At 37.0% G+C, this 13,125-nt stretch overlaps 1 protein-coding gene across 2 annotated transcripts in view; it reads right to left on the minus strand.

The window, feature by feature from the left end:
* Positions 1 to 874: 874 nt before the first annotated feature.
* The window catches only part of COL5A2 (collagen type V alpha 2 chain), a 113,293-nt gene continuing 101,042 nt past the window's right edge, over positions 875 to 13,125 (minus strand). For both annotated transcript variants that reach the window (XM_074910584.1, XM_074910585.1), the window contains exons 48-54: positions 12,273 to 12,380; positions 11,332 to 11,385; positions 10,526 to 10,633; positions 8,268 to 8,559; positions 6,285 to 6,472; positions 4,184 to 4,408; positions 875 to 3,315 (exon numbers count right to left, since the gene is read on the minus strand). In XM_074910584.1, the coding sequence (XP_074766685.1) occupies positions 3,169 to 3,315; positions 4,184 to 4,408; positions 6,285 to 6,472; positions 8,268 to 8,559; positions 10,526 to 10,633; positions 11,332 to 11,385; positions 12,273 to 12,380 (1,122 nt within the window). In that variant the 3' untranslated portion in view covers positions 875 to 3,168. The remainder of the gene's footprint in view (positions 3,316 to 4,183; positions 4,409 to 6,284; positions 6,473 to 8,267; positions 8,560 to 10,525; positions 10,634 to 11,331; positions 11,386 to 12,272; positions 12,381 to 13,125) is intronic.

Raw genomic sequence — 13,125 nt, forward strand, 5'->3', positions numbered from 1 at the left:
CAGGAATAAGGAAAAAAAGCCTCAAGAAGGCATTATTGAACTCCTTACAAAATACAATAGGTATTTAAAATAAAGGTGAAAGATCACTAAAACTAGTCAACAGCAAAATAAGAATATGCTCAGCAACACTTGAATTTCAGTTCTTTGTTCACTGTGCTTGCAGATAAACAAACCTTTTCATTTCTGGGAACATTTATCATAACTTCCAAGGCCCACTGAGCATATATTTTCCTCCCTCAGCAACTTGAAAGAAATCTACAAGTAAAATACGCTGTAAAAATTGGTCATTGTTAGGAGACACTGCTTGAAAAGAAATCCAAAATGGATTCTACTGTGCCGCTGTATAAAATCTAAGCTGTGAAGGTGAAAATGGGGTGTTAAAAAAACTTCATAGCCCTATAGACCAAAGCTGCTGTTCTTCATACTTGGCTGCTTCTTGGTAAGGTATTAGAAAGGATAGGCTCCCATTCCACTCATAGTGCCCCTCGCACGAGGTAAGGTTTGCTTGCTCCCAAGTCTGTAATCAGCTGTGTAATTATATACAAAGACTGGTATTTTATATCTAGAGTTCAGTGGCACAGGGATGAAAGCATGACAGTGACGATACAAGCACCTTTAGAACAAACATTGCAAATCCAGATGAATTGGTTAAAATCAAATTATAAAAGAATCCACATCTTTCACTAAATGTTCAAGATAAACAGCTGCATTAACTCCACCACTGATGTAAACATAAATACCAAATCATGAGCAGTAACAGAATTTCACCTTCTATATGAGATTTTACTGAATAGTTGCCACATGACTCTTCTTTAACAACCTCAAAACATTTATACTAATCATGGATTATAATACCCTGCTGATGAAAATCAGAGAATACAAATAACATTTGGAGTATAGATGTATGTTTGAAAGTTATTTATTAAGTGCATCTGAATAAATGTCCTATAGAGGTAAGAGCACAGCCACTGGATATCTACCTTTGCATGAACACGTTGGAGCGAGCCATTACACCTCAGATTATTCAGTGAAATTTATGTTATCCGATCCTTGAGAAATTTTAGATGTGATAACTCCCAAATCAGGTATTTATAGAAATTATTTCTTACTAGTAAAAAAGAAATCATAGAGTTCCTGCTTGAGTCATAAAAGCAAACAGATAACATCAGTGTGACCTTGCCTGTTCCCAGTTCCTACCTACCCTCTATGGACATGCATATGGACAACCTGGAAAATTGCAAAGCTCCTACCCTTTTAGGAGGAGGAAAAGAACAGTCTTGCCTGCATTGCTACAATGCAACTTTATAGCTTGTCTGGAAACTTTCTAGCAGTGATATCCTACACTGACCTTGGAATTGGCTAAGTCACATTTTATTCAGTCTTGAATAAAAATTCTCTTCCTCTGGAGTCTCAAACAATACTAGTTAGGTAGCTTTAACAGGACTGATGGTGATTACTTCATACAAATTGACACTTGTCTTGTAAAAACTGGCACAGAGAGCTTTTTCAGAATACCTTTATATTCCTATGTATAAATACGTCAGGAAAATGCATTGCAAACGAGTTATTCAAATAGCAACAAAACAAAAATTAAATACTTCTATTTTTAATTTCCTGAAAATGAACTGATATGGAACACACTGGAAGGAGGCATTCTACAAAAAGGAAACCACTTACATAGCGAGAAGCATGTATTTAATTAAATGCTTTGCAGAGTTACATGAATAAAGCTATGTGCATGACTTTCTTTAGGGATGGCCCCAGCTGTTTATTTTTTTTTTTTAAAGGAACAAACAAAAAACGTGGAGAGCAGAGATGCAATAAAGAAACAAAAAAACTAAGTAAGTTTGTACCCACATACTTTACAAAATAAAGCATGTTAGTCGTACAAAACATTTTATATACTGTATGACCAACAAATAAATGCACTGTAACATTGTTCTCAAACACCATAAGCCTAACAGCTAAGCTCTGAAATGACACTGACAGTAGGCATCTTTATTTCATCAGCCTTCTAAAGAGTCATTTAGCACCATCACTTTTTTGTTGCTTTTGCCCCACCTATCTCCTTTCTCGAAATAACAACAGAAGCATAGCACCTTTTAATATCTAAAATGAAAACAGGAATATTAAATGCATCCCAGCTTCCAGAGATGAGGTAGCTCATGCTAAGAAATGATGGAACTTTCTTGCCTTGATATCTCAAGGCCAGTATGTCAAATTACTGGTGATGCATGTCTGGATGTCGGCTAAAACCAATGAATTTCTAAACTTTTTATTAGCAATTGGTCTGGTATACATGTGAATGATTTGCAACATACATAAATTGGCACCATATATAAGACATCTGTATAATTTGATATGTAATGGCTTCTTAGATGGGCAAGTATTGGAAAATCAACAAGTATTGGGTTTAAGACATATTTTGAAGATTAAGGACAATTTAATGGAATTTCACAGATACGTTCTGAGGAGTCAAGTCTGGCCTTAAAATTTAAGATATGGGAATCCCCTACTGAAAACTCATCTTTACCCCAGTAGTACTTTTAATTCATAAATTAATCATGGCTATGGAATACTTCTCTGAGCAGACTGTTACATAGGAAAGTGCAGAAAAGACAATGCCAAATTAAGATGATCTTGTCTAAAGAGATTTTTCTTCTACAAAAGACACAGATTTCTGTGAATGGCTATCATACTGGCAACCACAGGAAAACAAACTGGGGTAGAGGGAGTAGGTATGATTGAAATACAGCCAACGGTTCACAAAAGTGCTCTGCTTTTCTGATATTCAGTATGCATCCAAGCAAAAGAAATAATCCTTAGAGCTTTACATAGTCCCACATTAAAACTATTTTGAATACCTGTAAATTTCAAAATAATTTGAAACAAAAGCAAGGCAAAAGATTCATATTATTTTTAAAAGGTGGTCATCGATCCTCTTAAAATTGTACTATTGTACTAAAAAGTTGGTTTCAATCAAACAGAAGGTTTTTAAGTAAAATAAATATTCAAAAGGAGGCCGGGCATTTAAAAAGAACCGTATATACAATGCTGATCCAATATCAGCCATTACTTCAAGAGTCTCAGGATTAACTTCAATCAGTCTAAGTTCATGTGTTTAATTGCTGCTGTTGCTGGGTAGTGTGTTAATTTCCCCCCTTCCTCTTACACAAAGCAAACTGGCCCAATTTCAATTCCAAATTCCTGGTCAGTACTGCCAATGTCCACTGGCGCAATATCTATGATAGGTAAACGTGCCACATTCTGTGTTCTGTACTCAAAAACAGTCTTGCCCACGTTTCCATTACGTTTCTGGAGGAAAAAAAAAGAAAAAAGAAAAATAAAAACTTAGGCCAGAGATCATGTCAGAAACAGCCTGAATTCCATCTGGCACGTCAATTGTCTGATAGTTCAGAAGGATCTCACTAGATCTTTGCTGAGCAACACCCCCCACCTGTACTGCACCTTGGTTATTTTAAAATATATTTATCTTGCTTTTACAGTGATGAACAGATTGACACAGCAGGATTTCCCCATCAAGCTGAGTTGATTTTTCTTTGTTATGAAATGCTTCTCTATGACTTAATACATGCCTGAACACATAATCTTGGGCTACGTTACTTTAAAGTACAGACAGTACTCCAATTTATTCAAAGTGCAAAACTAATTTTAATATCTTGGGCTTGGATAAGAATGCTGTTGAACATGAGGATATTTACTACTTACTGGGTTTTATACCCACTAAGAATTTGGGCCAGGGGGGTGAGGGGGGGATGACACCATTTCCAACTCAGTCATAGTACCAACCAGCTGCCTCCTGTGTATTGCTGCAATAATCTTACCCATTTGGCAGACAAATGCTTGAGGTTATCTAACCAACTTGTGTAACTGAACACAGAGGTAAACAAATATTGGGAAATGCAAAATGGCAAGATACATATCTCACTATGCTCACCAACAAGTAGTAATTTGTAAATACCCTCTCAATAGTGCAGTCTTCTATTATGTGTAGCTAAAATAGCAAAATACCTATTTGATCAGTTACTTCTACAGTTCATCATAAAATTCTGCAGCATTTTAATGATTTCATTCTATGCATTTTTTCTTTACATTAAGGAAGAACTAAAAAAGGACAAAAGACCTTTTTCTCCACAACAAATGACAAAACCCCCAAACTTACAGAACAACTGTCATGAAGAACAGTGTATCTGAATCGGCTGTTTCCCTCTGCTTTGATCTCCAGGTCATTGGCCCCTTTCAGAATTACAGCTTTTTTCAGGTTCTTCGTCTGGTCATCCATGTAACCAACACTGTTTTTACAAAGGTAAGTGATATTCTGGGAAGCTTCCTTTGATAGGAGGCGCAGGAATGTCATCTGAGTGACAGCTGTATCTCCATATACAAACTGTGAAGATAGAGAAATAGATCATCATACACTACATGAAAAGTCATTAGGAGTTAGAAACATCTGTCATTATCATAATCCTTTCCAGACATGACTAGCAGGAGCACTATTACATAAAACCTAAGAATGGTTTCTTTTGTAATTTGCTGCCAGTTGAGGACAAATAAATGTAGGCATCCTGTAACAGGGATCATTTTGGAGAATTTTGACCACATAACTCTGCAGCTGAACAACTGAAAGGCAGTTGGGCCTCCACAGACATGCCAAGTTTTGGAATGAATTCTGCCTTGTTTCAAAAAGGGATTCAGTAGAGCTAAACCTTACATATGATATAGTGCATTAGAGCAACCTCAAAGTAAATAAAAAACATCAAGCACAGAAATCCTTTTGTAATGTACCTGCTATATTGCAACTTTAGTAACTTGTATTCTGTAGGCTTTGTACTGTATTTAGAAGCATCACAAACAGCCAAAGTTTGACTATATAAAAATAGCTATACATTTGCATATGGGCCTTAGCAACTAATTTAACTTGCACAGAAGTTTGACAAATGTTTTACAAAGTGATGTTGTTTTTATAAAAAACAAGCAATTTTTCTACCAATGACAAAAATTCTAAAATTCCTGAGATTTTTTTTCTCCTATCTCTGCAGGTTTCATTTTATTTAAGCTTTATGAAGCATTGCAACATAAAATCAGTCAAGAATGACTAAAAATATATACACTTCACTGAAACTGGTGAAGAAAGGAGAAAATCTTATCCATTGACACTTTTTCAAAATGCGTTATCTCTGTTTAGTAATCTCAGACATATTTATTTAGAATCCATAAGGAGTGCATATGACTATTGCAAAGATCGTACTATTAGTTAGCAAATCTGAGAATGTTTTCAAAAATGAAATATTCTTTTATTGTATTCCTCAAGAAAATTTCTTCCTCCAAAGAGCTTCTGACTTACAAAACCCCTATGTGTAGCTCTACAGACAGCTAAAAGTAACTGTGACATCTTGGGTCATGGCACGTTCTCCTGAATTTAATAATAAGAGAGAGCATCTCAAAAAAGCAATCAATATCACATCTGTTCTAAAATTGCTGACGTTCTGAACTGTTATCAGGAATCCAGATGATAACAGCATTATTTTTTACATACCAAACACTTATTTTAAAGATTTTTAATTACTCCCTGTGAAGTAACAATTGAAAATATTTTCTCTGCTTTCGATTTGATGTACTAGAAATAAAAATGGCAAAAGCTGATTAATTAATTATATACTTTGCATAGCATAAACTTCTGTTATTTGGCCGGATAATTAAGCTTACTTTCAGAAGTCACCACAGAGGGAAAACCCCACAAAAAGCTGAGTGGAATTTTTATCTGCCCGAAGACTGATGCATTCAGCATGGAGCATTCTGACACATAACAATCATACTTTCTTTAGAAATTAATTTATAATGTCTTGTATTTTTTACCAGTAAAAGGTTTTCTGAAATAAATAGTAGAATTCAACTAAAAAAGCAGTGATTTAAATCATATATTAGGGTAAAAGTACACTTTTTTAAGAACAAGGATAGTAAGTTACTGAAGGAGATTGCTAGAGAAAGCTGACATTTCTGGGGTCAAGAGAAATAAATCTCTTCCAGCAGAGGTCTACTTACAGCCAGTCTTGCCTCAGGTGCACTTGTATTCTTTCTCCCAGCTCCTTCTTATATTTACTGTATGATAATAACAACCAATTGACTGTAAGCCAGTCAATCAACAGTTATAATATTCTGGCTGTAGCAGAATCTGCTCAGAATAGCAGATGAAGTTCTAAATCAGAAGGGAAGGAAACAAGTTTCATAGATGTCAATTCCTGACATTAAATATTTTTAGTTACCTGTGATCCCCTGTTCATATCAAGGCCATACCAAATGGGCTTTAAGTCAGACAACCTGCTGGCCCACCATGTTTTACGTGGTATAGCAGATGGGTTTGCAGAAATACAGGTCTCTCCAGTTTCCATGTTGCAGTATACTTTTATAGCATCTTCAACACATCCTTGGTTAGGATCAATCCAATATTCACCTACAAAGAACATAAAATGTGATTCCATTATATTATAAAGATTCTTGAAATGACTGGGAAGATATAAACAGAAATATGTTGCAACAGTACAAAACACAAGGCAAAACAGGCATGTGTGTCATTGTTTTGCTGATCAGGGATACCAATCAACTCAGACACCAGAGTGAAAAGAGTGGGCATATTTACTCAAAATAACTAAATAATGTAACAGAATAATACAGAAAACATACAGTAAGAAAAGACAGAACTGCATGTTTAAACAAACAGAAAATACAGGGTAATGCATCAAATCATTACTACACGAGAGAGAGAATGGAGATTAAGAAAGATCCATCACCACCTGCATACTTTACCATCACCCAGCCCCGAAGTGGCTGGGCAGCCCCAGTTACAGCGAGGGTTTGCAGAGCCTGTCCCGGCAGGTGGGAAATCCTACGCGGTGCGTCCACCCATAGGTGAGGCTGCCAAAGTCGCTGTGAGAGGGTCCAGCCTTACATACCCAAAAATCAGCAAGCCAGAATAGCTGGCACCTTTGCTTTAAGCGGAAATACCTGGTTTCAATCTCACTTTAGGTTCCCCCTAGAGCCTGGTCAGGGCTCAAGGGAGAAACTAAGGGAGTTTCCCTGTTTATCTGATGGGATTATGTGCAAGGTCTCACATCAGGTCTCGGGGACAGACACCTGCTTCCACGACTGTGTTGTTCTATTCACATACAAAGGAAAGGAAAGATTCATTCAAGATAGCTCCATCCTCCATGCATATTTCATTAAGGATTACATTCCGAGTTAACAGTTTCGGTTCAGGGCCTGTTTCTCGGGCTTCAACACTTCCACCTTTCACATCAGGATAGGTGGTCTATTATAACTTAATATAATACCTGTTAGCACAATGGTTGTCAGCTATAAAATATACAGGATTCATCTATAGGTCAACTCTGGCTTGGGCCTATTGTCCAAGCCTTAGCGCTTCAGTCACGTATCAATCTGATGTGTGTTTGATGGGTGCTTCACGTATACAAGATACAAGCTGATCAGTATTTCAAATATTTCAGAATTGGGAAATTCAGACTTGAAAGCTGTTTGAGGTTAAAGCTGTTTGTTTATATCCATTGCAGAGCTCCTGAACACTCCAAATGCATAAAGAACAGAGTGGCTAGAAGACAGTTTTCTCTGCATATGAGAAAACAATGGCAGTACCTCCTAATATTGATGTTGGAAGCAAACTTTCAGGAAACACAGCAAAAGCTGGTAAGTCCTGCCACAAGCTATCTCTGCTTTCCAGTTTGTACTGATTTATCTGTTGATAATCCATATAAATTAGGGAAATTCCTAAATGGCATGTTAACACATTGCCACCTATGAACTGCCAGTATGGAGCAGCAGTACAGAATTCTGGATGGAAAGCACTCGCAGGTCATCAGCCCACAGGTAACATTTTGAGCTAATAACAATTAAGCAAATATTCACAAATGGCATATCAATCTAACTCTGTTGTCATGTAAGTGGTACTCAATGGTGATAACACTTTTAGAAGTAACATTTCATGAAAGTCTAAAATATTTCAGATTTTAAAATACATCTGAATAGATACTGAATGAATAAGTATGGGATACATCAGAATATATAATTTATTGGTAAGAAGAAACAAGTTTTTTGTGAGAAGTCTTCAAGATCCTAGTGTGAATGTCTATTTAGGCCATCAAAATCTGTATTACACGTTTTTTCCAGTGACCAAGTGTAAACGGGAAACAAGACAGCATCATATGGCACATGTGAGACAGTGTGTTTATACGCACCACTCTTCTTGGATGGGTGGCATAGCTTCAGATCATCACAAGTCCGTGCTGGGTGTTTTTTCGAACCATCTGGGCTGCGCATAGTCTCAATCTGGCTGCTCAGTGACTTCAGTGTGGCATGGACTCCTGGGTCTGTTTTATTATGGTCATCCCTGGCTGCTTCATCTTCAGTAAACTCTGGTAGTGGATCTGCCATAGCATCATCATAGTGTCCCATAATGTCACCAATGGCAGCAGTGAGATGGCCAGGAGGTCCTGGAGGGCCAGGAGGGCCAGGATCACCTGGTGGACCCTAAAGTTTAAATACAAAAAGGCAACAGAGGGACAGTGGAGTAAATACTATGCAAAATAATAGCAAAGACAGCCACTAAAAAAGCAAAATTTCAGGGTCAGTCACCCTAATGCACAGGGAATAGTCAGATTTTAAATATAAATAATTTACATTTCCAGGAACAGGGGTAAGATCAGAACTGCATGTCAGGTATTCTCTCTGCTTCATACCCTCTCTGCCTGTATTAATACCTTGCTCAACATTTTCTTACTCCTGATTTCAGATTTAACAGCTGGAAAAAGTCACCAAGAATGGCCACCTCATTCAATTTTTTTTAAGCCATCTGTCCCTCTCTTGTTCAAATCCCTCCCTAATAACTTTATTTCTTAAAATTCCCAAGAGCTGTAACTGATTTTTAAAGTAATATAAAATTCCCACTTTACCCTGAGTTGCCTCAAGCACATTTTCAATTAGTAAAGCCTAGATGGCAAATCTGGCACTAGAAACATCTTTATGTTTATCCTGCACAGTGCTGAGCTTCCTGCCCATAGGTATGAGAGACAGAATCTACATCATCCTCACTTGGCAGACCAAGTACCTTTTCCTCAATGACAGGTTGTGAGGTCCTTGTAAACCTGAATTGTGATACCTGGGGAGGTAACTGAGTCTTGAGACAGAATGTGTCTGTTAATAAATATATCTCCACCTGCAGGGTCTGCCAGCTATTCTTTGGCAGCAGAAAGTCTGTACATACCTTCACTGTAAGCTTGATGCTCTGGTACATCAGATGGTAAATCAGAACGTGGCATCTCCTTTGAGAATAATTACTTCAGAATTCACAACTAGTGCTCCAAATGTTTACTACAGAGCACACATCCAAACTAATACATGCTCCATCTGACAAATGAAATCTTAACTTTTATTTCTTGCTCTGTGGTTCCGATTTACAGTTGCAGCAAGTCACCATGGAAAGCAAAACTAAAGTTACTGGTATGCAATATTTCTTTTACTGTCTTATTACACAGATGAACTATCTGGATACACATTATATTCTTATGCTCTCTATTCATTCAAGTCTTGGTGCCTCAGCAGAAGTGGAGATATTGATAATTGGCAGAAATTCAAATGAAATAGGGTGAATATTAGTCCACAGTAAACATCATGTCTTACAAGACAAAAAAAAAAAAGCAGAAACTGCCTTGTCTGTCTTTCTTATTACTTTATTCCACCTTTCCCCCTTCTTCCCCAAAACAAGCAATCCCAGTCTTTTAATACTTCACATGATTATCCAGATCACCCTTTTCTCAAATCCCTCTAATTTTCTAACGTCTCTTCCTGGGGATAGCATAACTTCCGTTTTATGACTTAGGGTATCGTGAGCTTGTACACCTGGAATATGCCTGGGGGGGTTTAGCAAAGTTTAGGACTTTTTCCAAAATGGTCAAACTGTTTTTCATTAGTTGTGAATCAGCTCATGGTTGATGTCTATAAACCTCAGATCAGGATGAAGGTCAGCTGAGATGAGTGTTAGAGTTTCAGCTGTTCATTTGGATTTCCTTAACGCAAGGCATGATAGAGTATGCTGCTGGCAATCAGTAACATAGCTATGTTAATTCAGTACCACCTTTGTGGGACTACTGACTTTGAGCTACTGCTGGTTCTGAGGTTTTAGGATCCAACTTGCCAAACAGCCATGTTGAAATGCATATCTAACAGGATCCAGTGAACTAACTACAGAAGTAGCCCCAGGTTGGCCTGAGCAGAGCATAGGTAGATGAGATTGGGATCGTCAGAGGTCCAGAAGATGAAAATGAGTAAGAAATTAGCCCTTTTATTACACAGTTACCCTGGCTATTTGTTGGAAAAACTGTATCAAATGTTACTATTTTTCTTGAGCTCATGGATGTTGGAGAAGTGATGCAATGCACTGTAAGAAAATCTCATCATTTGAAGATAACCTTTTGCTTCCATATTCCCATCAACTTACCTCAGGTCCGGCTTCTCCTACACTCCCCCTAACACCAGGAGGCCCAATTGGCCCAAGTGGACCAGGACTTCCATCTTTGCCAGAAGGACCAACTGGACCTGGAGGACCCTAGAAAATATAAGAGAAAGAAGAAAAATGTTTTAGCGTTTCTAAGTTATACCAAACAGCCCCTCACAAACAGTATATTTTTAGTAAGCAATCTAATTATTTGTGTCTATTACCAAACTTTTAAGAATCACCCTTTCTCTTCTATTCTAAAAGTAAGAAGGAAACTTCAGTGCTGTTCTTCTGAAGTCAGTCACCTCAGCCAGCAGACTTTGGATCAGTTGTATATCTTTTACTAAACCATTTAAGTGGGTTTAGTTCCAGGTGCTACACAGACTGCAGTAGCTGCTGTACACCTACATGAACACAGACTCGGAGATACACCGTCACTTGGGAACATCCAAGGGAGTCATATTTACTTTTGGGGCAATGACATAGGGGTATGAAAGGCAGAGTAGCAATTAGCAAAGCTGCCACATATATGGCTTTGCATAAGCTGCAACAAAACTGTAAAAAAGAGACTGTAGCCCTGTAGTCATTATACTCTGAACCGACCTTTTTATCTAGCTATAAACTACACTTCTGTCAAAACTTCACTATATTGAACAAAGCAATGACTCTCAGCAAAAGACAGCAGGATAATCACTACATGATACTGAAGTCAATGAAAGACAGTGAAATAAAAGTGAAGCAGAAATAAAAATCTGATTGTGGAAAAAAACAAGCAAGAAAAACCTTAAACCTGAAACAATTATACTCACCCGAGGACCAAATGGGCCTGGAATGCCAGGACTGCCCTGTTCACCAATAGGACCCTAAACAGAAGAAATAATCGTATCATTCTGACATTTAAATTATAGTAATTTAGTTTTAAAGAATTACTGTGTGATATACACAATTCTATATGAGTAGGATTATAATATACATGAACAACAGGTACTACCTTTCCATCTTACAATTGGTTTTTGTTGTATTGCTCTTTTGTCACAAAGAGTAAAAACTGTAATCACAATTTGGATTAACAGAATTTACTGGTGCTTGTCTGTATATAAAGTAGTTTCTGCAGAAAAGCCTTGCTTTCATTACAATTAGAATCAGATTGGCTTACAGAAGTAAGTGCTGACAGTGCTATTATGAAGCGGCAAAATGCTTTGGGTGTGGAGGGTTTTTTATTGACTCTTTTCCTGCATGTGGAAACTTCCAGCTCTTGCATAGGATCAGTGAACAAATGTAGAAAAAGTAAGTTTTCCACAGCATTTCCATTCAATTGTCACCGAAATCATGAAGTTCTTGCAAATATTAGCAAGAGATACTATCACAATCCTCATGGGATTTTGCTTCCTCGATTGTAAAGAGTTCAATCACTGGCAAAAAGCATTTCACACTCTAACGTGTTTATGTTAACTTTTGTTATCATCTTATGCTGACAGGTCATATAGACTGTCAGTGATCAGTCACTGCAGGACCGGCACAAATGGAACAAGAGTAAAACACATTATCTTGCAAAGCATAGGTTTACCTCTTCATGCAACAGTACTGTTAAATTCCTTTAAAAATATTAGGAAGTATACACAGGCCACTCATAAACACCTTGTGGGAAAAAAAAAAAACTGCGCTTTTTTTCCATTTTTAATAACTACATTCCCAATACACTATTTAAATGTCAAGGAAATAAAATCATAGTAAAACCAGAACAACTTACAGGAGGACCAGGAAGACCTTGAAGTCCAGTGAAACCCCTGTGTCCTTTCTGGCCCCTATCGCCTCGATCTCCATTGTCACCTTTGTCACCACGAGGTCCTTGGGGACCCTGTAAATATCAGTGATGAAATGTATAATTCTGAACTGAAAAAAAAATAATCTCAAAATCCCTTCATTTGCTTTTAGATACTGCATTCAGACCTCCTTCACTTGTAAAGCTACAAAGAAAGTGATCATGAGGCAGCTCCAAAAGTCTCAACTTTTTACCAAAGAATAAGTAAGTAATTACAGAAAACTATGTTGTTCTTAATTACAGTTGTGGTAAATTTAGTCTATTTAGCTTTCTAATACAGTCAAAAAACCCCTGTAATAATGATATTAAATAATTTACATGATAAATTTTTTCAGATTGAGAAATTTCTTTGCCTTACTGGATATGGCAAATTATTTTCATAGATGAGATTGAAATATTGTGGATATCAATAGATAGATTCATAATGATAAAACATAGTTTCAATTTGAAATCCTGCATGTTGCATCTTTACTTCTCACAGATTCTTTCACCTTCACTATGACTCAAGTACAACTGAAGTTACATTCCCTAACTACAGACAACAACGTCAGGCTCCCCAGTAACAAACAGTTTGGTTCTATCACCATCATAATTTCATTCTTGGAATTTTTAATAGTTTCAAACTTTTCATTCTATCTCAAGAATCATTGGAAAATATGGCTTCTGCTTTCAATTCTGTATTTCTCAGCCCAAACTGCATGCTAAATTTCTCAATGCTAGCTTCCAAATAGTTTATCAATGGCATCATTATCACTAACTACTCAATAAACTTCCTGTCTCT

The sequence above is a fragment of the Athene noctua genome, chromosome 7 (assembly GCF_965140245.1).
Source record: "Athene noctua chromosome 7, bAthNoc1.hap1.1, whole genome shotgun sequence".
NCBI classification, from domain to species: Eukaryota; Metazoa; Chordata; class Aves; order Strigiformes; family Strigidae; genus Athene; species Athene noctua.